The following is a 26,050-nucleotide window of genomic DNA, read 5'->3' on the forward strand; positions in this document are numbered from 1 at the left end:
GTGAGTTCCCTAAGGCAGGCTCTCTTATCTCAATTTATACTGCTAACACCAGTATAAATTGGCACATACAATTGTTTTGAAAAACAATTTGGAAATATGCATCAGCGGGTCTTAAAAATGTTCATACCTTTTGATGTAATAATTTTACTTTCAGGAATCTGTTCTCATGTAGCAATAACAAATGTAAATATGTTTATTACTTATAAAGATCAAAAATTAGAAATCTCCCAAATATTCCAGAAGAGAGGAATGGTTAATGAATGTTGACACATATTGTGAAGCAATAAAAATAGTTTATGAAGTTCTAATGACAAAAGAAAACTACTCACAATATGAATTAAGTTTAAAAAGGGCAGGACAACAAACTGTATAAATGGTAATTATCACAATGGTAAAAAAAATACTTTTTCCCCATGTCTTCTCAACTTCTGACAGAGTTGTATAATTTAAAAGTTAAGTGGAATCTCAGATTTTGTGGGAAGAAGAAAAGATCAGTCTGTCCAAAACATGTTTCTGAAAGTATCATTTTACTCTTTCGTCTTTACAAACATAAACATGTAAGATAGAATGCAGAGTGACCAAAAATTAGACTCTTGAATTCTAAAAACACTAGGAAGTATTTGATTGATTTTATTTAAGGTATGGTTAAGAAAAAATGAATTTTTTTCACTAAATGTTTTAATTCTAACCTATTGGAGGCAGATATAAGAGGAGGAGACATCAGTAAAAAAAAAAAAAAAAAACCTTACATTTTTTTTTATTTGTGTAGTAAACATATGGCCTTTGGTAGCCCAAGAAATACAGGTACTCCCTCTGGGATGCAGCGGGTGGGTCTCCCTCCTCAGGAGTGGTTTAGGAGAGGCATAAATGGAAAGCCAAGTAGGGATGGAAGGCAAGGGTCTGCCCTGGCAGCCCGGTCAGCCAAACCCACCCTGGCTGTCAGTGGGTTGGCAGATGGCACAGCCAGATTGTCCCACCAGCCTGGAGCTTCTAACTAAAACAATTATATTCAAGAAGAGATAAATTCACGCTACAACCAGATTCCCAGTATTAGCTGCGGATGATAGGGGTAATGTTCTAATTGGCTTAGGTTGTGTGCAGAAAACTCTAATAAGAGACAGGCAGAGAAAAGTGCAAGCTGGCTTCCATAGAGACATAAGCCACCAGCTTTCAGAGTAAACCAAGTTTATGCAACTCTCTCCCCAGCCAAGTTTATGCAGCTCTCCCCTTCCAGCCCTGCTGTTGATTCCCCTTAAGAAGTGGTCTTTTGCCTTCACTAATATGCTTAATTAAAATTAGAGAAAGCAAATCTAGGGAACTTTGGCCCAATCTAGAAAATAGGCATGATTTGGGTGGGCCCACCCTGTATTAAAAAAAAAAAAAGGCACAAAACTTGCAAAAGTTGTCAACAGCTAAAAATGGAAAGAGATGGTGTAAGGTTTGGGGTTTAAAAATTAATTTAATTTAGCAACAGAGAGCTGGTATTGTCACAGGACAACTATCACCTAGTGGTGAGCCGCAGATGCCTGTTTTACATGGCATAGACTCACCAATTTACCACAGTCCTTACTCAGCCCATTTGTACATTTGGATTTCTAATCTTGTTCCTTATATGCATTCCTGAGGTTTTCAGAGCTTAGAACTATTCATGTAATTAGGACCTCTAGTCCTGAACTGCCTAGGGTCAAAAGCTTCACTGATATAAAAAACTCATTCAGAGCCACACTTCCTGTAAGCAATTCCAATAAGGATAGGCCTGATGAAGCATCCTAAACATGCCCAAAGACATGCTGGGGAAGCAGACAGAGAGAGATGGCCCTGTGGAACTCAGGAACACCATGGGCAGACAGCTAGAAAGGAGGGCCTTCAAACACAGGACATTCTAGGGAAAATTCTCAGCCTAGTGTTTGGAGCTTAGTAGGAGGTTAATAAATATTTGTTTCCATCTTCCTAAGAGCAGATGCAGAGCACAGCAAGGAGGAAATGGAGCCAGAATAGTGTAATGCAATACACAAAAGCACAGCATGCTTAGAAAAGGGAGGAGGTAATTGTAGTCTAGAAAGCAGTAGCAGCAACAGAAGCAGTCTAGAGAAATTAGAATGACAGAGCCAGGTTCTATAATAATGGGGGAATACCATACTGTGACATGATCCTGGTCTTTGCAGGCCGTACGTTTATTGTAAGTGGGAGCAGAGTAGAGATTAAATGAAAACATTTAATTGTTCAGAAATTCAGACAAATTCACACCAAGACAGTGGTGATGAGAAAGACTCAACCTTTTACTGAAGGATTCTTGGTTAAAACTGTGACACACTATGTCAATATGGGGACTATATAAAATATCTGTACTTAGTTGAAATAATTTAACTGTTTTTTGTGTTTGTGTTTGGCTTACCAATGGTGTGACTTCAGTTACTTGGGAATAATTTATGTCTGAAGTCTCAATTAAAAAATCAGTTACTCCCTGACACAAAGTGTCCTGAAGCATCATGTCACTAAGGTAAGAGCCTGTCAGGGAATGTTATACCACGGGGAAAGGGAAGGTTACAGTTGCAATTATTTTTTTCCTAGCTCTTAGGGTTATAGCCAAGCAGACACTGTTTAGACACATGTCAGCTTTTGCAGTATTTATTTCTTTAAATATTCAACAGTCTTGAGAGGCAGTGACTGGCAATCATATGTAGCATTTCTAGCATGTTATGACTACTTAAATGGTAAAACCATAAAATTCTGCATGATGAGAAACAGCAGTCAATAAATCTATTCTAAAATATCTCAAAACCAAGAACAACAGAGCACAATGACTAAATTCTGGTAATAAAGGAACTTAGTTCACTAAAAATTTCACCTAGTTTATTTCCCTTTAAGTTCCTGAGGGAGTTGAGAGAAGGTATGGCAAAAGTGGATAGACTATGGATTAAAAAAAATCCAACTTAATGTGAACTCTGCAGAGAACAAATCAGGTAGCAGGTAGCCACATTCTGTATCGGCTGCTCCAAATGCCTTCTCTCCAGCACCGCATAGCAAAGCCTCCAAAATCCTAGACGTCCGTCCCTGGCTCTGCAGCATTAGCTTTGGCGGAAGAGGCACCCAGGTGCGTGTGCGCGACACCTCCAGATGTGCGCCCCGAACTGGTGACACCGGAAAAGCAAATGGTTTTGTACCCGGGTAGGGTTCTTTACCTCCACCTAAACCCCTGACCGCTAGGGTCGGCGCAGGGACCTCGCCCGGGGCGCCTGCGGGCTCTCCCGCGCGGTCTTCGGCGGCCCGAGCTCGGGGCGGCCGGGGCTGGGGACCCCGCGCAGCAAGTTTGGGGGAGGAAGCAAGAAAAAAATAGAGCTGCTCCTTTAAGAACTTCCTTTCCCTTTTACTCTATGTTTACATAACACGGGGGCCGAGCCACAGCGGGGCCCGCGGGGGGCGGGGAGTGGGCGCGGGCGGCCCCACGCGCCGGGGGAGGGGACCCCGGGGGCGGCGGGGCTGCGCGCGGGGGGCGGGGCGGCTCCACCTGCCCGCGCGCCGGCCGGGCGGCTCCGGCTCCTGCCCCTGCCCCGCCCCCGCGCGCCCCCGCCCCCGCCCCGCCGGGTTCGCCGGCTCCTTCCCTTCCTCCCGCCCGCGGGGCTCCTGGCGGCGGCGGCGGCGCTCGGCGCGAGCAGGTCCCCCTGCTGCCCGGTCCCATTTGTTGCCGAGTCCGGCTCGGGGCGGTCGCGGCGCACGGAGCTCCGGGGAGCCCAGCGGGGCAGCCGCGCAGCCACGACGGAGCAGCCACGGGACTGGCCGCCCCGCGCCCCCTTCGCCGCGGTGCCCTTCCCCGGGGCGCTCACCCCCTTTTCGGGATGGGATTGTAGCGGCGGCGCGGACTCGGCGGGGTTCGCGGCGGAGGCGGCGCCGGCGGCGGCGACCGAGCGGGGCTCCATGTTTTCCCCGGGCCAGGAGGAGCACAGCTCCCCCAATAAGGAGCCGGTGAAATACGGGGAGCTGGTGGTACTGGGGTGAGTACGGCGATCCCTGACCCTGGGGCGCTGAGGGGCGGGTGGTGAGCGCTCCGGGCCAGGTGGCCGCGCGCCCGCTTCCCCCGAGCGGGGCCGGCGGGGCGGCTCTGGCTCCCTGGGGACCCCCGGGGCGCTGGGGGCGGCGGAGCAGCTCGGAGGGCCGGGGAGGCGGGAGCGGGATGCGCCCCCATCCGCGCGCGGGGCGCTGCGGCGGGCGGCGGGATGCGCTGTCCGCGCGGAGGACGCCGGCGGAGGAAGTGGCGGCGCGCCCGGGGCGGCGGCGGGGACTGGGGCGACCCAGCGCCCCGCGGGGCGCAGCTCTCGGGCACCGATCCCCGCGGCGGGCGGGCGGCACCGCCGGGGGCTGAGGCTCCACTTCCCGGCGCGCTCCGGCGGCGGCGGGCGGGCGGGCAGGGGGCGAGGCGAGGCGCCGCCGTCGCGCGCACCTCCAGGGTCGGGGAAGATCGCCCGCTCGGCGACGCCGGGCGCCCCCCGGGTCGGCCGCCAGGGGCCCCGCGTCCCCGCGCACCGCGCGCCCGGGCCCCGGAACTCGGAGTGCCGCGCCGCGGGCCGGCGGCGGGGCTGTGGCGCGCGCGGCGGGCGTCTGCGGGCGGCGCGCGGCGCATTGTTGTGGGGACCGCGGCGGGCGCGGGCCGGGGGCCGTCAACTGTCTGCGACCCGGCGGCCCGCGGCGCCCCGGCCCGCGCCGCGGCCTCGCGGATGCCCGCCCGGCCGCGCGGGGCTCGCCCGCCTCGCCCGCCTCGCCCCCCGCGCCCCCCTCACCGCCTGTGAAAACCACAGTCTGAAGATAGTAATTATCTGCGATCGTTAAACGGCGGCAATTAGAGACTTCATCTACTTCCTGAGTTTCCGTGTGACATTTCTATTGTTTACCCTTAATAAGCCGGGAGAGAGGCTGCGCCGGCTTAAAGCAGGATAAAGTGGGCAGTGAAAGGGGGAGCGGGAAGGGCAGCAACTCGGGCTTGGGGTCCGGGGAAGGGAGCATTATTTTTTCCCTTTGGATGTGTCCCTCCTGGGAACCCGCGCTTTTGTCCTCTGCGGACCTGTGTGGAGGACACCCTGGGTGCTGGCAGCCGGTCTCAGCCCACCCAGGAGGGATCGTGGGTTTGGAAAAACACAGGGAAGTGAGAAAAACGTGTTTTGATAACGGAGTCCGTGGAAGTAAGCGCCAACTTGAAAATCATTTTAAAGAGAAGAGTTTTTCAGAGAAGCTTCCAGACAGTTCAGCCCAGAGTTGTCTCGCCCTCTTGTTGCTACGGTCTTAGTGGAATATCATTGGAAGTCTCATCTCTTTTAAAGCTGTTTGCAGACCAGCCTTTCTCTCACTTGGATTGTAAATGCACTTAAAAGACAAATGTCCGTGTGCTCTGCAAGGAGGGAATGACAGGAGAAAAGCTTTGAGTTGGGTCTATCTTATGTAACCTCAGCCCAACCTAATTTTGAGGAGTTTGGTTTTGTTTGTGTGGCTGGCTTCAAAGTATGTTGAACATTGTGAACCTGACACGAAAGATTAACTTAGGCCAGAACTTTATTTCATTATTTCCTTTTGAGGAAATCATGGTTGAGTTGTTTGAGAAAAGCAGTGTGTGAGTGGGCCTGGAGAGGTTTTGTGTTCATAGCTGGAATCACAGGGCATTCCAAGGGCCCCAAATAGGATTTCTACTCTGAATTGTCCTGCTGTCCTAGGCTGTGAATGCATTACTAATTGCACATGCCTCCATCCTTTACTGAGGCTTTTCCAGGAGACTATGACATAGTTGGCACTTACTTGAATATTTTGGGTCAGCCACTCCACAGTTTTGTGCACCTACTATGTGCCAGCAACTTAAGGCATTGAGGAACCCAGCAGAGAACAAAGAGCTTTTGTTTTAGTGTGGAGTGGCAAGTCTAAACAGAAAGAAGCATGTAAACAAATGAATAATAAATGACAGTTTCAGGTGTTGCCAAGTTCTGAGCAGAAGTAGGTTAACTTAGGAAATGTCTTTAGACAGGTATTGCTTTCTTTAGCTAGGAGGTCACTTCTCTGAGGAAGTGATATGTTAGTTCAGAACAGACTGCTGAGAAGATGCTAGTCTGGTTTTTGAAAACTTGAGCAGTCTTGTGGTCTTTTTCTTTCTTTTTTGAGGGTATACTAAGATTCTGGCAATATTGACCACATTGAAGATTGCAGGGGAAATAGTGAGAAGGTAGGTAGACTTTACCTACTTTTTATTAATTCATATCTCACCCTCAGGACTTGAGACACTGCTCTCCCTTCTTCTTAAAACAACAGTAACACTCAAATAAAAATTCCTACCAGCTTTGCATGTCTGACCCTCTAGTACATAAATGTTGGTAGGAATTTTCATATTGGTAAAGTTAATCTTGAGATCTAAAAATGTCCAATATTGATATTGATAGAAACTTTTGCTTATAAAATACAGTGCTTAAAAAAATAACTCACAAAACCGTTGTGTGACTCCTTTTTGCTCTTTTCTTAATTTCATAGTAAAATATTACTGAGATATCTTGGGGAGCAGATGGAGAAACCAGATATGTACATATGTAGGTATGTACAGATGTAGGTATGTGAGGAGCTATCTCTGCCTGTCTACTTCCATATACAAATACTTCTGCATTATTTATGTGTTACACAATATTAAGGGACCTGCCAAGTAGTTAGGATTCTAGTAGGATCATCATTTTCTTGGCAGATCAGTGGAATTTAATTATTTCATGATCCTAATCAGTGACTGTATTATGGCCACAACTCTTTGTTGTACCCATTATGTAATTGAAGGTAGAGAAAATGACTGGTCTAACTGTCAGGAATTTTTTTTTTTTTTTCTATTTAAGTCTGGCTAAAATGTTAAGGTTGGGGGGAAGTGGGGAAGTGTATCATGAATTGAGAGGCATTTCAGTTTAGTAGAGAGGGCATGCATGTGCTGTCAGGAGTCCTGGAATGAATTCCTCTTTCCTTATTGACTGGCTTTGTGATTTTGGCTTAGGCCCTCATCCTACCTGTCATTAGCAATAATGAAATATATTTGGATTACAGGGGGCTTTGTAAAATCTGTAATAATCTCCATCAGCTCAAATGTGGAAAATGTATAATTAACAAATTTTAAGTAGCCCAGCATGGATTGATTTTGTATCCAGATGATGATGCTAGAATTCTAGAGGGAATTGTGTTTTAATAACAAAAAAGCCCAATGCTGTGGTTGATTTTTATGATATTAGATAAGTGCAAAAGAGGCTTTTGATAAAAGTTGCAGTGGTATACATATATTTGAGTCATCAGTGTTAGGTTGCACATGCTGGCATTCAGATTTGATAAAACTTTCTGTTCGAAGATGGTGAAAGAGGTTGAGGTTTTGAAATAAAGCTAAGCAGGCAGAAAGAAGAGAGAATCTGATGGTAGAAATTTAGAACTGGACGGGAACTAAGAAGTCGTGGCCCATGTTCAGCACGTTTATTTATTTATTTTTGATGAAGAAATTGAGGCTCTGGGAAGGAAAGATATTAGTTCAGCTTTACAGTTGAGCTGGATCACTGTTTCCCCACTTCAGGAAGATTCCACAATGCTGGTAGTTCCTCAAACCTTCAGTTTGTTTTTTGTAACTTGCGTGAGGGGGAGCTGAATCCCTTTCTGGATTTAATTTGAAGCTCTCTTGCTGACTAATGGCCCTTCATGGTTTTTGGAAAAATATTGCTTACTCTTAGTTACCCTCACCTCACACTTTAATGGATAATGCATTTTTGCAAGGCTTAATTTTCATTTGATGCTTCACTAAATACAGTTTTATTGGCTCTCTCAACCAAGGGTTTTTAACTTAGTGTCCACAGATGGGAGTTCAGGGAGTTTTTGGACTTGGTTGGGGAAAAATACATCTTTATTTTTACTCTATTCAAACTGAAATTTAACATTTCACTCTAAGTGTAGACAATAAATATATTTACTGACTCATATTATTTAATATATTAATATAGAAGTACATGTATTAATGAATCGCAGTTGGAAACTGTCGTGATAACTAAGTGTAATTGATTTCATTGCTCTTTTATGCATTTAAATGTATCTTCTTATATTTAAAAACACTTTTCTGAGAAGGGCTCACACTTTCCAGACTAACACAAAAGAGTTAAGGCCCTCTACAGATAAGACTAATAAATGAAGTATTTTAGTGGAAACTGATCAAGGTCTACAACAGGCTGAAGGTCAGGGGGTAACCTGCCTTTTTTTTTCCATTGGAGTGTACAGCTTTCTACCAGATAAGACACCAAGGACTGTTGCTTGAAGAGGTTATGGTCTTAATTTTTTTTTAAAGAAGCAGCTCCTTATTTCTGTAGGCTGTTTTTGTTTTAACCTTGCCTCTTTGCCTTGACCATCCTAGCCCCTTGGTAGTAATGAGAAACCTTAAAACATATACTAATGCTTTTCCTTTTCTCATCCTCTCTAATTTGGGACCAAAGACATCAAACACTTGTATTCTTTATAGACTAAAAGGTCTTTGAACTTTTTTTTTTTAATAAAACAAAATCTTTACTGTTACTCAGCATGTGGGGTGATCTGAAGACCTCAGATCTGTTTGTGTGCGCGAAGCGTCTGGTTCTGTAGGGTATTAAGGGTCATGATGCTCCTGGCTTTGGGTTGCTGTATTTTCCTTTACTAACTTTAGCCTGGGTTGGAGTATGTGGCTGGCTGTGTGGTTTCTCATCTGGCTTTCCCAGATATATTTGTTTCTCTCTTTAACACACCAAGACTGAAATCTTCATCAGGGCTTTTGATTTTGGGTTATATTTCACCATGTGATCAATATTTGGGATAGTTTCATGTAAACACAAATAAACCAGGTTGATCCAGGCCCCAGTAACTTTACTTAACATATTTTATCCAAAAGAGAAAACATATACAGAAAAGACCAAAACCTTCAAAACACACTGGTTGCTGTATTTAAAGATACCAGTCTTGTCGCTGTAGGGTTGTGGTTTCATGTCTGCTATCCAGGGGTCAGCGATGTGGCCTCCCTAAGTAATTATGGGGGGCCTTTGCAGGTTGGCTTCTGACAACAACAACTTGGTGGACCTTATTGGTATGGGAGAAAAATAACTGAAAGGAATTTTGATTTAAAGGCCTTTTGATTTAATTAAAGCTTTTTCCTGAGGTCTACAGAAATCTACTTTATAAAAAGAAAAGTTTGAATGTTTTAGTTACTAGTTTTTATTGAGCTTAATGTCACCTTTATCTTCTGGAAAATAAAATAATAAGAACAGAACGTGCCTCATATTTCTTCCCTTTGTCTAAATCAGCTATTCTCAACCATCATCTCAACCACCACCTCTGTGATGATCAATTTTGAGGTACGTGGTCAGAAATTTATGACAAGTGATAGAGTGTGGCTCTTTCAAATGATTCAGAGATGTCCCTTTAATAATGTCATTTTTCACCCATTTGTATTCTAATGTTTCCTTAAGTGCAAGAGAAAGGGGAGGTGTTACATCAGTCCAGCCAGGAATTTATTCATTCAAAAGATATTTGTTGGGTGCCTACTATCCCAGGGCAGGGGATGCAATTAGACAAGACAGTCGTGTTCCCTGTCCCTGCGAATTGCTGTCTTATTCTTGTCAAAGCACCTTAGTGAACAGCCATTACCAATATATAGTTCATTTGTTTTTTTTTTTTCCCCTACAAATATTTGCTCATCTATTGCATGTTAGATGCTGTGCTCAGCACTAAGGGTGTAGTGGTGAGGGAGACAGCTAGGTCCCTTCCTGCAGGGCCTACAGTCTAGTTGGGGGAGATGGCAATTTACAGAGTATAAGCTACGATGGGGGCTGAATTAGCAGGACCACGTGGCCCTGTGTCAGGATGAGAGGAAGGCGGCCAGGAGGAGGTAAGACGGAAAGGGTGTGCAGTGATCCAACTCACACAAGTCACAAGTGAGCTCTTGCTCCTGAGAGGAACAGAGAAATCCCCCGTGCCTAGAAGAGTGGCTGGATGAAATAAGGTAAGATATAGGTTGTGAATGGTTTTTAAATTATTGGAAGGATTTTGGACTTTGTGCTAAGGGACATGGGAGATCATAGCAGGGTTTTCAGCTCTGACACCCCAGTGGAGAAAGCTCTTTTGCAAAGGGGGGTGCAGTGGAGGTGGAGGTTGAAGCCGTGGCTGGAGCCCAGAGACCTGCAGTGTGGAGAAGGAGTGCGAGCAAGCGAGTCCTAGTCCCAGTTTCTGTTTCCTGTTCCTCCTGAGACTTAACTGCATCCCCTCCACCCTTGCATCTTCAGTCTTTCTTTCAGTGACTCAAAAACATTGCAGACTCAAAAACACAGACTGCAAAAACCTTGCTGTAGGCAGTGGGCTACCTGCAGAAGCAAATCAGAGACAATGGCCCTGCTAGTGGAGAGAAGTGACAGTGGCAAATGAGCCACAAAAAAGAAAGCAAAACGTCTAACTTCAGAGCACACTCTAAGGAAAATAAAGCCAGGATGGGGAGGAGAGTAATTGGTTGGGCAGAGGTGAGGCACTGGCATCGTGAAGTGCTGGTGAAAACGTAGGGATGCTGAAGGGGTTGGGGATGGCCTTGAAGGTTGGGGAGGCTTGTAGATAGCATAATCAGGAAAAACTTTTCTGGGAAAATATCCTGTGTCCTCTGAGAGCCTCCTCACTCCCCTACACCTTTTTCAATTTCTATGTACTTTTTTTCTGTCTAATCTATCCTGAATGGATTCTGCTCTTAGTGCCAAAGGATTCTGAGTATTCTATCAGTTAAGGAGGCAAAGTAGATAAACAGTTTACCAAACGGAAGACAGAAGTGTAAACAGATAGAAGAACACAGATTCAACATCCCTAGACTCAAGCACAGTTCTGTCGGCAGTGCTGCCTGCCACGTGCCCGGAGTGGTGATTGCATTCCACTGGAGTTCATGAGACTGTCTGCCCTCCAAGTTTGCCCCTTGAGGGTGAGGCTATGGACTTCCAGCCTCTTGGGAGTAGTGGGGTGCCCCTTTTCAGGTGTGCTGTAGGTACTCACCCCGTGTCTTGACGGAGTGGATTTCTATGGCACACAGAGGTGTGTCTGAGGCTGCGTGAACGCTTCCATTTGGAAGGGACATTTTGATTCTGTCACACAGCTGCAGTTTTGTAAACAGTCCTGCCAACCTTCAGGGCCCAAGTTAAGGGCTCCTTGGGATACTACCAAACGTGTACTTTTCTGCCATCAGATATGCCAGTTTCAACTTCTGTTGGTTTTTCTTTTTGCCAGTCACCTAACAGTCATTTTGTCACCTGCAGAAAGTTCTGCCTTGAAGGGAAGCAGGACATCTGTTCCCATTCCACCAGCTGCTTTGAGCTGCATTGCAGTGCGCCACAGTGGCGTTGAAAGCCTGTGGTCATTAGTGCCTGTTAATGATGGCTGAAAATACTATGGGATACAAGCCTCGTGGATGACAGACCTAATAAATATGCATCAGGGGGGTTTTCAGCAGCAGGTTTAAGACTATTGCAAGTCATTCTCAATTGAGGTTTTATTTCCAGTCATCCACATAATACTGCTCACTCTCAAACACTTAATTCTGTTTGTTCCCTGCTTTTCTGCTCATGCAGAATCTGGTTTTAGGATAAGAATCATTATTTCAAGCTTTGTGCTTCCATCCTAATTAATGCTGGTTTAACAGAATCCAACTGAAGCAGGCATTTGTGTGTTTGGCTTCTAGGCTGTTGGTGTAAAGCAGCTGTTTACCATTACCAAGCGTTTTGAGGAGCCTCAGAGGCACTGCCTCCTTTTTCACCCATACTTGGCCTTCTCGTGCATTCTGCTACCTGGTTATAGATACTCTCATGATGAGAACTTTGGATGAGTGAGCAATTAGGGATTTTTGGAGTGATTGATTGATTGATTACCTGGAGGAAAAGGGACTTTGTGGACAAGACCATAGACGCAAAGGAGTGTGCTTCTTGCCAGAGTCCAGAAAATTACCCAGACCAGAAATTCTATTAACATGGGTGTTTTTGTTATTTTTATTAACATTACTTTTGGGTGGAATTCAGAACGGAGTCTGTATTTTTGCTCTCTAGCAGGTATACAAGAGAATTATAGTACAGACAACTGGGCTGTGTTTGCTAGCATTTTCTGTTCTCAACATATTTTTCAGACTTGGACTATTTTTTTTAAAGAAGTTGTTTTTAAATTTTTGCATGGAAGAACTAGGTATAGGCCAGAGGTGCGGGGGGTGAGAAGATTCACCAGAGACAGAGTGGAGAGCAGAAGGCAAGACAGGAGGGGTCTGCTGCGCCATATGGGTTAGCTCCTTGGCCAGGGATTGAACTCAGGCCGTAGTGGTGATAATCCTGAGACTTAACCCCAGGCCAACAGGGAGGCCCCAGACTTGAACTATTTTCACTTAATCAGCATTTAGTTGTTTGACTCTTTAAACTGTCCAGTGAAAAAATTGTACAGAAGGGCCTTGCCACTTAGGTGGACATCACCCAACTTTCCATCTGGACCTTCAGTCACTGGTGATTCGATAAGAGAGCTTAGGGTTCGACTTCATCCCTTGGTCTTCCTCTGCTGTCTTAAATGTGCAGGGCAATAGTGTGTGGCAGCCCCTTTGTGAGGAGAGTCCCCTCCCCTCGAATCTGGGCTAGTTTTTTGATTTGCTCTGCCTGGTCCAAGTGACAGAAGTGATACTCTCTGACTTTGGAATGTTGCCTTGAGGAGTGGTGGTAGCTTCTGGTTTTGCCCTATGTATTAGACAGCACTGCCAAACAAAATACCAGGGACTTACAGCTTATAGCTTATACAACAAAAATTTATTTTTCTCACAGTTCTGAAAGCTGGAAGTCCTGGGTGAGGTTGGGTTTCTCCTGAGTTCCCTCTGCTTGGCTGGCAGGTGGCTGTCTCTCTGTCTTCTGATGGCCTTTCTGTGTGTGCCCATCCCTGGGCATGCTTCCTTTTCTTAGAATGACACCAGTCATGCTGGGTTCGACTTACCCACGTGACCTAATTTAACCTTAATTACCTCTGTAGAGACCCCTGCTCCAAATACAGTCAGGATTCTGAGGTGGACTGGGGTAAGAAGTTCAACTTATAAGCTCAGTGTGTAATTCCCACTCAGACAGCAGCTGCCATATTGCAAAGTCCAGCTTCCTTGCTGGAGGGAGTAGCTCAGGAAGATGAGAGATTCCAAAAGGAGAGGAGTCTGTCCCCAGCCATTCCAGCTGCAGAGAAGCTGTTTCCACCAAGTGCAGAAGTTGAAGAGTTGTGAGTGTCAGTCACTGTGTTAAGTCACTGCATTTTGGACTGGTTTGTTATACAGCAGTGGACAACTCACATCGTAGAGCTACATTTGTGTGGGGTTCAGTTCCCAGATCTGACAGACTAATATGAAATAAGCCACTGAGTTTTGCTGTTTTTTCTTTCCTTCAGATTAATGGTTATTTTAATAAGCACAATTCCAGCCTTTTAGATGAGTTACTCCAAACATTACATACTGGATGGTCTGAAAATGTTAGCTAAGAAAAAGCCTCTGTGGAATAACTTTATCACGTATATGTCATCTGTAAGTATCTTTGCATTTATTAATCTCCATAATCAGTATTATCTCCTGAAATTCATTGAGAGCAGGGCAGCTGAGGAATGCCTAGCTTAGCTGATAACAATCTCTAATATAAGCAGCTTTAACCTAGGGCAGAAAATGCATGACACAGATCTGGCTTTTACAGGCCACCTGACATGAAATAATAGAACTAACAGAGATTTGAGGAGGGGAGGTTGCATCCTGCAGGTATAGGGTGATGCGCATATAGGGAGTGCATCAGAAGACACAGAGAGAGACAGCCGCCTGCAGCTGGCCTATGAAATGACAGGATGAATGCTCGTTTATGTTGTGTTTTTTTTTTTTTTTTAAGATTTTATTTATTTTTGTGTTGAACTGGGGTGTAGACCAGAAGTGCAGGGGGTGAGAAGATTCACCAGAGACAGAGTGGGGAGCAGAACAGGTGGACTTACTGAAATACACTGACAAGGGAGCAATGGGTGAGACAGGAGAGGTCTGCTGTGCCATGTGTGGCTCAGCTCCTTGACTGGGGCTTGAACCCAAGCAGTCGCAGTGATTGTGCTAAGACTCAACCCCTAGGCCACCAGGGAGGTTCTTTTTTACATAGGGTGTAACTGTTTGTGACTGTTAGCAGTAAAGGCATACAGTTCCTGAAATATTTTACATGTCTCAGTCACACAATGGAGATCCATTATGTGTGGGTATGGAGCAAGCGAAGGGGGAAAACTGCCCTTGTGTGGCATGGTTTGGGGTGGGCCTGGGTGTGCAGGCAGCCCAGCTGCCAGCCAGCCACCTGCAGGTACTAGGGTGGAGAGAAGAAGTCACAGGTGTAGAATCCACAAAGGGGTGTAGAATCCACCACCTGCAGTCTGCAAACATTGCCTTGTAAAGTAAGAAAAAGATTCCTAGAGTATTGAAGTGAATGTAGCTCTGAAATGTTTTTGAATTCTGTTTGTCATTTTAATCAGAGGGACTAAAACATGAAAAGTAAAAACTTTGCATTTAAAATTGATAGGTTAAAAAAAATGTAAATGAGCTCCTGATGGTGTGTTTTTTAAGTTTGGAGCTTTTGTAATTCTGTAGCTTTAAAGTCTGAAACTACAATAAGACTTTTGACGACCAAATATAGAGATAGATATATTTTATTGCATGTGTATGCTGTATGGATATACTTAATTGAAAATGGAATCCTTTGTACATAGAAGAAACTAAGTATTATCTACACATACCCAGTATACATGAATCACTCAATAAGTGTCAGGCGATGCTGTTATTGTTGCTGTTTTGATGATGATGATGATTTCACATTGAGGAACCCACATAAGGAGTGCCCTCTAGGGGCATACCATCTAAGGTCAAAACATAACTTAGCAACACACCATATACGTGTAGAGGCGGTGTGGATGAGGGAGCTGTTATTTCAGGTGCACTGTGTGCCAGATTCTCTTGGGTGTTTTACTGGATCAGCCTCAGGCATTAGGTTTTATTATTTGGGAATCCGAGGCTCCTGTTCAGGTTGCTCACCTTGTCAGTGGTAGAACCTGATTCGAAAGTAGGTCTCTGTTGCTCTGAAGCTTGACTCTTTCCTCCAGAATGAAGGTTAGAGGCCTGGGTATTGCTAGGAGATTGGGAAAGCGTTTTTGGAGGAGGTGGCCTGTGAGCAGAGTTTCGAAGCGTGACCTGGGTTTTTGTAGGGCAGTAGCATTAAGGTAGGGGATATGTCCAGAAGCAGAAGTGCTCATGGAAGAGATGAAGTTGGGGTGGGATTAGTCAGTCAACAAAGACTTGCACTAGGAATTTAGTGGGTAATAGCAGAGTAGTCCTTGCCTGCATGGAGCTTACAGTGGAGCAGGAAAGAGGGACTTTATTCAAATTAAGCCAGTAGACAGCTGCCAGGAAGGACGGGGTATTAATTGTGCGAGGGGTACAGTGGGGGACACAGCTTGTTTTATATGGAGGGAAAGAGTCCATTTAAGGTGAGATGGGAGAGGGTGAGTAGGAAGTGGCAAAGGTCATCAGGGAGAAAGCAGTGCCCAGGAAGGTACTTTGAGAGATTACAGAGCTGAGACACCTAGTCAGTGTGGCAGAGGAGGGGTTAGAGGGCCACTGTAGTGGGAGGGCAGTGTGGGCGCTGTAAGGGTTTAGGGCTCTGGGTTTGGGACATCTTGACATTTCAAGGAGTTATTCTACCTTACCCTGGAGATAGCAGGCACAGTTTCAACTTTCAAACTAATCTTGTTTGATATCTCCAAAGGGGGCTGAATCTTCTCTGTTGTCATTCATTCGCCACCCCCCCCCCCCTTGAATCTTGTCCCTTCCCCTGCCAAGGGCCAGGGCTCAGGCTGACTCTGCTCTGCAAGAAGGTGGTGGTGGGACAAAGCGAGCATTTCTTCCATCAGTTAAAGTACATTCTGGAAACTTGTGCTGGGACCAGTGAATGTTTTTGGGTTAACCCCTGGAGCCCTTAGGGATCAGAGAATTCTTTCACACACACAGGCCACTGCTCTCAGAGCCTTGCTGCCAAGTGATGCCCAAGTGATTATGCCCATGCGCACCGTCCCCCGGCAAGAGGTGCGGCACCTGGTGCTCTCCTTTCCCTGCCTCCAGGATGGCTGAGCGAGCAGACCATGCAGTGAATCACCCACTGGGAGGAGTACTGGATGTTCCTGCTCTGGGCCATTATTGCAGGCCAGGGTCTTGGCTGTCTCATTGGCTCTGTTGCTGTGCCAGCAGCACACATGTGGGGACATTGTCCAGAGAGCAGCCCCTCTGGTGCTGTATTGATCCTGTTGCTGGGAGAGTAGAGCAGATTTATGTTCTTGTGATGTTTGCGGCGGGTGTGGGGTCTCTCATCACTGCCATTTGCTTCCCCTGCCCCATCTCACCCTCTGCATTGTTTCATTGGGGTGATCTCCACCTTTTGAATGGAAGTGGAGGTTCCTGGTCAGAAGCCTATGGTTTATTTTTTGATTTAAAGATCTATTTATTTATACATACAAGAACTGGGGTACAGGACAGATGCGGGGAGGGTGAGAGGATTCACCCGAGACAGAGTGGGGAACAGAACAGGCAGACTGACCGAAATACACTGCTGAGGGAAGTAGTGGGCAAGATAGGAGAGGTCTGCTGCAACATGTGGGTATCTCCCCAGCCGGCCGGGATTGAACCTGCACTGCAGAAGCTGTGGACAGCTTCACAGTGCTGCACTCAACTGCCTGCACCACCAGGGAGGCCCAGAAGCCTATGGTTTAAAGAATATGCATCCTCCTCTAAGTCCTTTTTCTTTTCTTTTGTGCAAGGATGTGGAAATTCCAGCTAGGCTGCTTCTAAGTGACCAGATACTATGTCTTTTGGGGCGGTGCAGAGAGCTGGCACGGGGGTGCAGCTGAAGATGCCCTGGTATCCTGTGTCCAGCGCTCATGCTCGGCCAGGTCCTGTGCGCAGGGCTGCCCTTCATGGCCACTTTAATCCTCAAGCAGGGACGTGGGTGCCATCACTCACCATCTCATAGAAGAGGGACCCAGGCCATGGTGCACGAGACCCTGTCCCTTGTCCCAGGACTGTTGTATGCCGAGCTCTGATTCGAACCCAGGCCTTCCTGACTCCAGCACTTGTTCTTAAAATCTGGCCACCACTGTGTGTGTGCTCACAGGCTGTTCTGCACAGTGTTTACTTATTTACCTACCGTCTTCATCATTTTCCATATTGTCATTTTCCTTAAACATAGGACACAAAACTTCATTTGTTTAATGAAGTTACCAGTAAGGTAAAAAAAAAAAAAATTAATGTTTATAACACACATGGGCTGTTTTGGGAAACGACCTGCACGTGTGCTTTGTCCACCTGTGTGATGTGTGCTTCGTATATTTTTCAAAATCAGATGTAGGATGCCTGGGAACCAAAAACAAGAAACTTGCTCATATCTATCTTCTTACTTTTCCTGAATCTATTACAGCTGAATTGATGCTGCAGGGGAAGACCTGCCTTTATAATCCAAAATAATTCAAGGCTCATCTACCTAGTTTTGAAGCCCATTGCTTCCTGAAGAGACTTTCTCTATCCTATCAGCTGTGGCTGGCAGCCTGTGCCCCAGGAGGGAATTCAGAGGAGCATTTGCATTGTGTTTCTAGCTTTGACAAGGGCCTTCAAGCTCTTTCCCTTTCAAGGGAAGGTCTGTCTTGCCTGGATACTAATGCCACTGCATGTTGATTTCTCCCCACCCCGCTTCCTGTCTCTTGCTCTTCCTGTTAGTATTGATTAAGGCAAAAGATCTCATAGCTCCTCTTCATCGCCTCACTAACAGTACTTAATACAGCTTGTTCTAGGAATGGTGCTAGTTGCACTAATTCAAAAAACTTCAGGCCAACAGCAGTTCAGATTAGTACCTTCTCTCTGCTTATTCTAAGTGTTAACTTAGACCAGATGTCAACATTGAGGCTTCACTGAAACTGTTGACTTAGACCCTTCTGGAAACCAGCGCAGCTTTAAGGTGTATAGTATCGGCCTCCCTGTGAGGGAGGCCTTTGGTTGCGTATGTGGTAAGGTGCGCGTGACCCCGAGTTCCTGAAAACACGTTCTTCAGGCATCCTGAGGTCTCACTTGGTAAAACACCGAAGGACAAATGTAGCATCTTGATAAGCGATATTAGATGTTATATGGCAAAAAATGCAGTGACTTGGAAGCTCTGCAGTGGAGTAATTCAATCAGGAGATTCTAATAATATAATAAACGACACAAGGGTGAAACTTGAGTGCTCTGCACACGCTGGAATGCCCTTCAATTGAATTATTATCTTATAGTGGTTGTCTGCCTGTGCACTACTATTTTAAATATTTTAAAAAAGCCCCAAATAGCGCAAGTTATTTTTCCCCCAGATGGAAGAAAAAAAGATACAAATTTTCATCACCTTAATCCTTTGTATGCGGCCCCCATGTCCCTCCCACCCTCCACATACACACCCCTACACCCAAGCTCATGTTTTGGGTTAGTTTGAAATCCTGTCCCAGATAATTAAGCACACAGAGTCCATATGTAATAAATATATAAAACTGCTCCTCCACTGTGCTTAGTACAGTTTGCTGTGGGGCAGGCCTGCATGGGGCTTGGGCTGGGGGTGGGGTGGAAGAGAAGAGCCTAGCTTGACTTTTGAGGAGCAACTAGGAGATGCTTCTCCCTTTGTATGTAGTGAGGAGGTGTGAGCTGAGGGGTGACACCCCCCCTTTCTGCAGGCTCCTGAGGGCTGTGCAATTTACCGGCTGTAGGAGGCAGTGCAAACTTGGGGCCCTTGCACAGCGTGAGAGGCTCGTGAGGGGCTTGAGCCCCTCTCCTGTGCCAGACACTGGATTTCAGCAATCCTCAGAGGACATGATGTCATCTCCTTTGGAAAAAGGAAGAAGCAGAGGGACTGGAGTTGAGTGACTCACTAACTAGCCTGTGCATTGAACAAAGGATTTGGAAGTTTGGGATTTGAATTCAGGTCGCAGATGCTAAAGTTTACACATGTACTACTTTTCAAAGTCTATAAATCTTATACCACCATCAGTGGAATTTTTGATGACAACGCGAAGGGTGTAGCTCTTAATGTTTGCCATTAGGTTCTGAAGTCATGATTGTCACAATAGAAATGCTGGCAATTTCCCACTGGACAGGCTGGGTTGGGGTGGACAATGGCGTGCAGACAGCGCTGCGGGAGCTGTCCCCTCCTCACTGCTTGATGGCTCTGCCTGGGAACACTTCCCTTTATGTTCCTCTCCTTGTCGCCCGAGGAAAGGGTCAGAGGATGCCTGCCCTTGTTTTTCCTGTTGCCTCCATTCAGATCAAATTAGACAATAGAGCTCCGTTCCCCCAGGAGAAGGGCTTTCGGTGGCCCTTCAAGCTCAGTTGAAGTGAGTCTTTCTCTGATCTAATTGGGTCTTTAATCCACTTGAAGACTCACTATGTTAGTATAATACATCACATACTCTCTGAGTTTGCTTGTGACATTATTTCACCCCAGTTTCTCCTAAGGCTAAGCCAGTTTTGAATTATGTGTCATAGATTCTTAGAACTTGTAGATATTAACACTAATTATTAGCACTAATCATTTGGCTTTCTTCCTCTGGTAAATTTGTAAATAGAAAGAATTTAAAGGCACACCATTTGTATGCATGTAATATGGTATTGATTTAAAAGGCTGTCTGGGAAAAAGATGATGCAGAAAGAATTTTTGAAAATTTTGGAAGGCAAATCACACAAGAGGCTAATATTGGTGCACACTCACTTCTGGGTACTGTCCATGCACAAAACTATTTTTATATACTTCATTTTACACAGTGCATATGCTGCTAATTGACCTTCATTTTAAAGACATTTAAAGCAGGCCAGGTAAAATTTTTCTTGAACAGAGCAAGTATGTGTTAATAGGTTGTCTAACAAAATTTTGCTTTTGATTTTGAGGGCAGTTTTGCAGTGTCAGGAGTGGCCATGTGATTTCTATGGTTTCTGTCCATTACATCCACTGTTGAGATCTTCAAAGGATCTCTGACCCACTAGTGGGATGCGAAGGGCATGGTTTCTGAAAGTACCCAGGTCTCTTAGGTAAAGAAAAGGACACTTTCCTGGACACTAAATTCTACACAGCTATCCTATCACCATGTGTATCCTGGACCGCTTACTTTCTAGCCCTTGGCGCCTACATCTGCCCTGTCCCCTCCTAACCCCTATAGAATTTTCCTCTTTTTATCTTCTGTGTTTTTTTTTTTTTTTTTTTTTCACACTCAGTTCCCTCTGCCTGCTGCCTCCTGCTCACCTGCTGGGGTTTAGCTTGGGTGTCACCTCCAGCTTGATGCCCTTCCTGTCTCTTCCTCTTTTTCCCTCCAACCAGAAGCAGTTGTTTCTAGGGAGCCCTCCATGCCTTGTAAAATAGGGAGCCTCTTCAGAAAAGGGTTGCGCTCACCTGCATTGCTTCTGCATCTCATGTGGTACCTGGAGCTTGGTGGGTGGTCAAGAACAGTGGTCAAATAGATGTTTAAGAAGTGCTGGCCTGGAAACACGAACAGTCTGCTGTGAATGACCTTTTCTCCTGTTCTTTGCCTCCTGCTCTGGTTTTTAAGAAAGGATTATTTCCTTTTAAATAGGTGTTTATCTACTTTTTAATTAGCTTCTTAAAAGTATTCTACTGTTGACATTTTTCAAGGTAAATTGCAAAGTACTTCAGCACATCACCATGATGGGCTCTCTTTGACAATTGACTGCTTGGCCCTGAAATGAGATGGTGGTGAATTTAAATTTTTTCCTGTTAAATTTTAGGAAAGAGAAGCTATTAAAGTGAGTTAGTAGTGGGATGTGATCTGACTCTGACAAGTAATGTCAGCTTTCAGCTTCAAATGATCTTTGTGTGAGTATTAAAAATCTCCCTAGAAAAGCCAACAAACGCAAACATTTTGACAGTGATAAATCTTTATTTTTACTCAAAATTAGTTGCTCCGGTTTCTTATCTCTCCATTCCAAAGTCGCAGAGAAATATTCTTTCCATTATTTTTTCCAGATACTATCTCAGCTGACTTTTGTGTTTGTATGTTGATGGGATTTGCTTTTTCATTCTGTATCGTCTACTTTCCAACTTCTTTTCTTTGATTTTAGAGAGCCTTTTGCTTATAATATATATGATATTTGCTGTTCAGCCAATTTTGATGTGTTCTTTTTTTCACATCCCAATAAACATACTTGCTATTGATTGACAGTCTCTATCATACTATGTTGAAGACAGCTGTTGTTATATATTTGAAGCAAGCAGCTGGATTATTCTGAAAGTCAACTTCAGTTGATTTTTTCGCCTACCTTTTCTCTCTCTTTCCTAAACAAATGATCACGTGGAACCAGAGATCTTGTCATTAAACTCTATTACTTTTTGCTGGAGAGAGTTGTGTATCACAAAGGAATATGAGCGCTCTTTCTTCCCTGATTTTCTTTTATTCTACCTTCTCCCTTACCCCTTTCCAATTTCCCACCCGCCTTATTCATCTCCTTTCTCCATCCCCACTCCAGTTCTTTTAGGGACCATAATAGATAATTAAATGTCTAAAATTCAGTTATTTGTGGGATTTATACCAGATAAAAAGGGAAATGTTGTGATATTAAAAAAAATTACTAACACATTGGAGAGCAGTGTAGTTGTATAAATTATTCTGAATTAAGTCCTTATTCTTCGTGGTGTCTCTGCAACCCCAAAGCTGTATTCTGGGTATGAAATATACACAAATCTGGTGCTATAAGCGCGTGCCCACCTCTCCACTTGTCAGCAGGCAGAAGGGAAATGGCCTGATGCTCAGTGTGTGCACACACATCTTTGGGAGTAAGCAGCAGTCCATGTGATATGTGAATTGCAGTTTTGTAAAGTGGCTTAATGAATTTGTTCATTTAGTTTTGGTTGGGTTATAATAAGAGACAGTCTTATGGTGTTTATTTGGCTGATTAATTTTGACTTGTAGATTTTCTTTCTGGTGTATTATGGGCACCTGCTCTCAATAAAATGTGATCCAGAAATTGCAGATTATTTTCACAAACTGAGAACCAATGTTCAGGAATGGGAGCCCAAAGATCTAGGTGGAATGTTGGTGGTTGATGCATCAATTTATTACTTAAGATCTCTCTAAAGTGAGATTTCTCCCAGAGCTAACAGCTTTGGCTTTCCATTACAAATGCATTAGCTTCACACATGGTGACTGTTATTTAGTGGGAAACAGCCTTTATTGTTTCGATAGAATATATTTCAAAAGCTGGAACTCTTGTCTCTCTGAGCCAGAAGTAACTGGGTAAAAAATGACTACATTTTCAGCTCATTAAGAAAATGTAGCTATTAGCAACATCAACTGTATACAGTAAAGATCTCAGTTAAACAGCATGTTTCAGGAGTAGTGTGCTTGTGGATTGTCAGAGTTCTAGGTTAGCTGATGATTAAGCAGAAATCTCTGTAGAGGGTTAAAAAAAATTCAGTTTATGATTATTCTGCTTTTTCCAAATATAATATGTGGGTCCTGCTTGAGCCCTTCTTTGATTGCCTTAGTCTAGGGAGTTAGACTAGCCTCATCTGTCCTTCTAAACATTTAGAAACCATTAGTAACACTGTAAATTTAAAAGGTAGAAAACTAGAACCCAAAGTAATCTCTGAAAATCTTTTACTAACATTTAAATATACACACACACATGCGCACACACAAACATATTTATTTATATGTAAATAAACCATACGTTAAAGGAAACTTATCTCTGTTAGAGCAGACTGTAGGGGAGGTGTTTCTGTTGGTTGCGAGTTCCCTTGAAAAGTGTCTTCGTATTTGGTGTTTCAGCCTCTCCCAGGAGGTGGGGTGGAATGTTGAGGTATGCAGTTTCTTTGGCCATATCCAGAGGCTCTGGATTTATGGATAATATGGTGTAGGGGCAGGACTGGACACAGTGCAGGTTTTCTAGGATCCCATGCAGACCAGGTAAAGGAGGAGTCAGAGTCGTCAGTGGCTTTTGCAGGTCTTTTATTGGGATTACCAGGTACACGGCAGGCAGGGGTACTGGGGGGCCGGGAGGCTGGCAGGCCTCCCAGCCCCCAGCAAGTCTTTATTCTTTCTGGGCTCTCTGCCGTTCTCTCTGCTTCTCTGCTCTGGGCTTCTCTTTCAGCTTCTTTCTCTGCTTCTCTCTTGGCTTCTGCTGGCATCCCCGTGACGCCCCCCTTAAAAGCCCAGTCTCAGCCCAGGTGAATCCCATCTACCTATGCCCACACCCTACTCCAGGTGCCCGCCATCAGGCATGCATTCAGGAACACAAGGATCCATCATCTATCCTGATGGCAGGAGGGCAGAAAAGCCTGACATTTTTTCCTTACCCTACAATGGCAACAAAAGAAACCCACTTCTGTGGAGCACATAATTTGGAAGCATCACTGCTAATTGCCAGATTACTCTTTTTTAATAAACATTTTATTTTTTTTAAAGATTTATTTATTTTTATATAAGAACTGGGGTATAGGCCAGATGCGCGGGAGGGTGAGAGGATTTACCGGAGACAGAGTGGGGAACAGAACAGGCAGACTGACGAAATACACTGCTGAGGGGAGCAATGGGCGAGACAGGAGACGTCTGCTGCACCATGTGGGATTCTCACCAGCCGGCCGGGATTGAACCTGCGCTGCAGAGGCTGTGGACAGCTTCACAGTGCGGCGCTCAACCGCCTGCACCACCAGGGAGGCCCTCTTTTTTTCTTTTAAAGATTTTTTTTATTTATACAAGAGCTGGGGTACAGGCCAGAGGAACGGGAAGGTGAGAGGATTCACCAGAGACAGAGCAGGGAACAGAACAGGCAGACGACCGAAATACACTGCTGAGGGGAGCAGCGGTTGCGACAGTCAGAGGTCTGCCATGTCATGTGGGTAGCTCCCTGGGCAGCTGGGAATTGAACCCGTGCTGCAGAGGTTGGGACAGCTTTACAGCGCTGTGCTCAACCCGCTGTGCCATCGGGGAGGCCCGCCAGATTACTCTTTTAACCTTTTAAAACTGATGGTTTCTCTTAATGCATTGAGCTCTTGAAACTGAGAGCAAGCGTTTTGGCCAAGGAGAACTAGGACCAGTAAGTGAAACTAGAGCCGTGGTACATGATATGTCATTCTGCAAAGCTGGTCAGTTAGAGAGCTGCCTTTTGTTGAAATAAGAATAAAAATAATTGACTATTTCAGCCTACATCCTCTCATGGAATTTATTGAGAGCCAAGTGTTTTTAATTGATATATATGAAACATGGAATTTATACAGGTTCCCTGCCAGTGGTCTCACTCTAAAGTTGAATGGGTGTCTTTCTTCTTTTCCTTTCTCTTCTCCTTCTCCCCTTCTTTGGCTCCTCCTCCTAACTTCTCTTCTTGTGGGTGTGAATGCACTTCATTTCTTTCCCAGGAGACCTTGGTGATTTGCCTCTGGCAGCTTCCTCTAGGGGTTGATGTGGAAATGAACCAACTATGTAGAATTGGTCTGTATTCCAGCCTGTACCTCTTTCCCCCACTTTAAAAGCTGCTTCATACTTCCTTGCCTTCTGGGTGGAGGTGACTGTGTTATACTGGTCTAGTGTCTGGTCCTGCAGAGCTGGGAGTTTGGTGGGCATTAGTTTATCAAAGTGAGTTACCCTCCTAGTAGAAACTTGTTCTCATTTATTTACTGTAGGAGAGTGGAGGAGTTTACACCTGAGGAGTCAAAGGTAGGTTTGTAAACCTCTTTAGAAAGTAGGGCCTCCCAGGTGGCGCAAGGGGTTAAGTGTCAGTACTATGAGGCTATCTGCAGCCACTGCAGCACGAGTTCGATTCCCGGCCAGGGAGGTGACCCACATGGTGCGGCAGAGGCAGACCTTTCCTGACTCGCCTGCTGCTCTCCTCAGCAGTGTGTTTTGGTTGGTCCGCCTGTTCTGTTCCCTACTCTGTCTCTGGTAACTCTTCTCATCCCCCACACCTCTGGCCTGTACCCCAGTTCTTGTGTGCTGTAGGGTAAGGTAAAAAGTATCAGGCTTTTCTACCTTCCCGCCATTAGGATAGATGACAGAACCCTGTGGTCCCAAATGCATGCCTGATGGCGGGCACCTGGAGTAGGGTGTGGGCATATGTAGATGGGATTCACCTGGGCTAAGACTGGGTTTATAAGGGCGGCTTCACAGGGACGCCAGCAGAAGAAGCAGAACGAATGGAAGAAAAGAGAAGCAGAGACTACTAGAGAAGGCCGGAGAGCCCAGATAGAATGAAGACTTGCTGGGGGCTGGGAGGCCTGTCAGCCTCCCAGCACCCCAGCACCCCTGCCTGCTGTGTACCTGGTAAATCCCAATAAAAGCCTGAAAACCCACTGAGGTCTCCAGGACTCTCCTCCTTTACCCGGTCTGCTGGATTAGAGATCCTGCCCTGTGTCCTCCTGCCGTTACATGTGCATAAATGAAATAAATCTTAAAAAAAAAAAAAAGTTGTTTATGGCTTCTCATGAACAAAAACCCATAGCAACTTTCCTATCCTTGGGTGAGGCTGCTGGGTGTGCACATGATTTTCTCATGATAAATTTCCTTTCAGTCATCAAAGTGGGTAAGAAGAGAAAAAAGCTTTTGGGGCAATGTAACAAGTAATTATTCAGTATTTAGGTTAAAGTGTTACAAAAGAAGAAGCTAAGCTACCTAGAGATCAGTGGGCCATTGGATCCTGTTTTGAGCCCGAACAAGTCTTTTCCACATTGATTCCCTCCAGAATGTTATTGATCTAAATGTCTTCAGTTTGATTCTTTTGCAGAAGATAATGTGCCTGTGTAGAAAAGGTGGCTTTGTGCATGCCCCTCCCTTTACAGGATATTCAGCTGTGTACTTAATGTCAGAAAAAGGACTAATCACATTCATGTGTGGTCTCTATCATCACTGGTTTGGAAAACAAGATTGCCTATGTCCTCAAATCAGAGGCTAGTCATTTGGTTTTAATTTAAGATTTTCAACTGTTCTAAGTTGCTGAGGTGCATTAGGGAGT

General features: G+C 45.2%; 1 protein-coding gene across 1 annotated transcript in view; it reads left to right on the forward strand.

Moving 5' to 3' along the window:
- Window positions 1-3,644: 3,644 nt before the first annotated feature.
- Window positions 3,645-26,050, forward strand: part of PELI2 (pellino E3 ubiquitin protein ligase family member 2) — a 162,895-nt gene continuing 140,489 nt past the window's right edge. The window contains exon 1 of the mRNA XM_037503406.1: window positions 3,645-3,992. Coding sequence (XP_037359303.1) covers window positions 3,916-3,992 — 77 coding nt within the window. The 5' untranslated portion in view covers window positions 3,645-3,915. The remainder of the gene's footprint in view (window positions 3,993-26,050) is intronic.

Source organism: Talpa occidentalis, unplaced genomic scaffold, assembly GCF_014898055.3.
Source record: "Talpa occidentalis isolate TD23 unplaced genomic scaffold, MPIMG_talOcc4v2.1 talOcc4.11, whole genome shotgun sequence".
Lineage (NCBI taxonomy): Eukaryota > Metazoa > Chordata > Mammalia > Eulipotyphla > Talpidae > Talpa > Talpa occidentalis.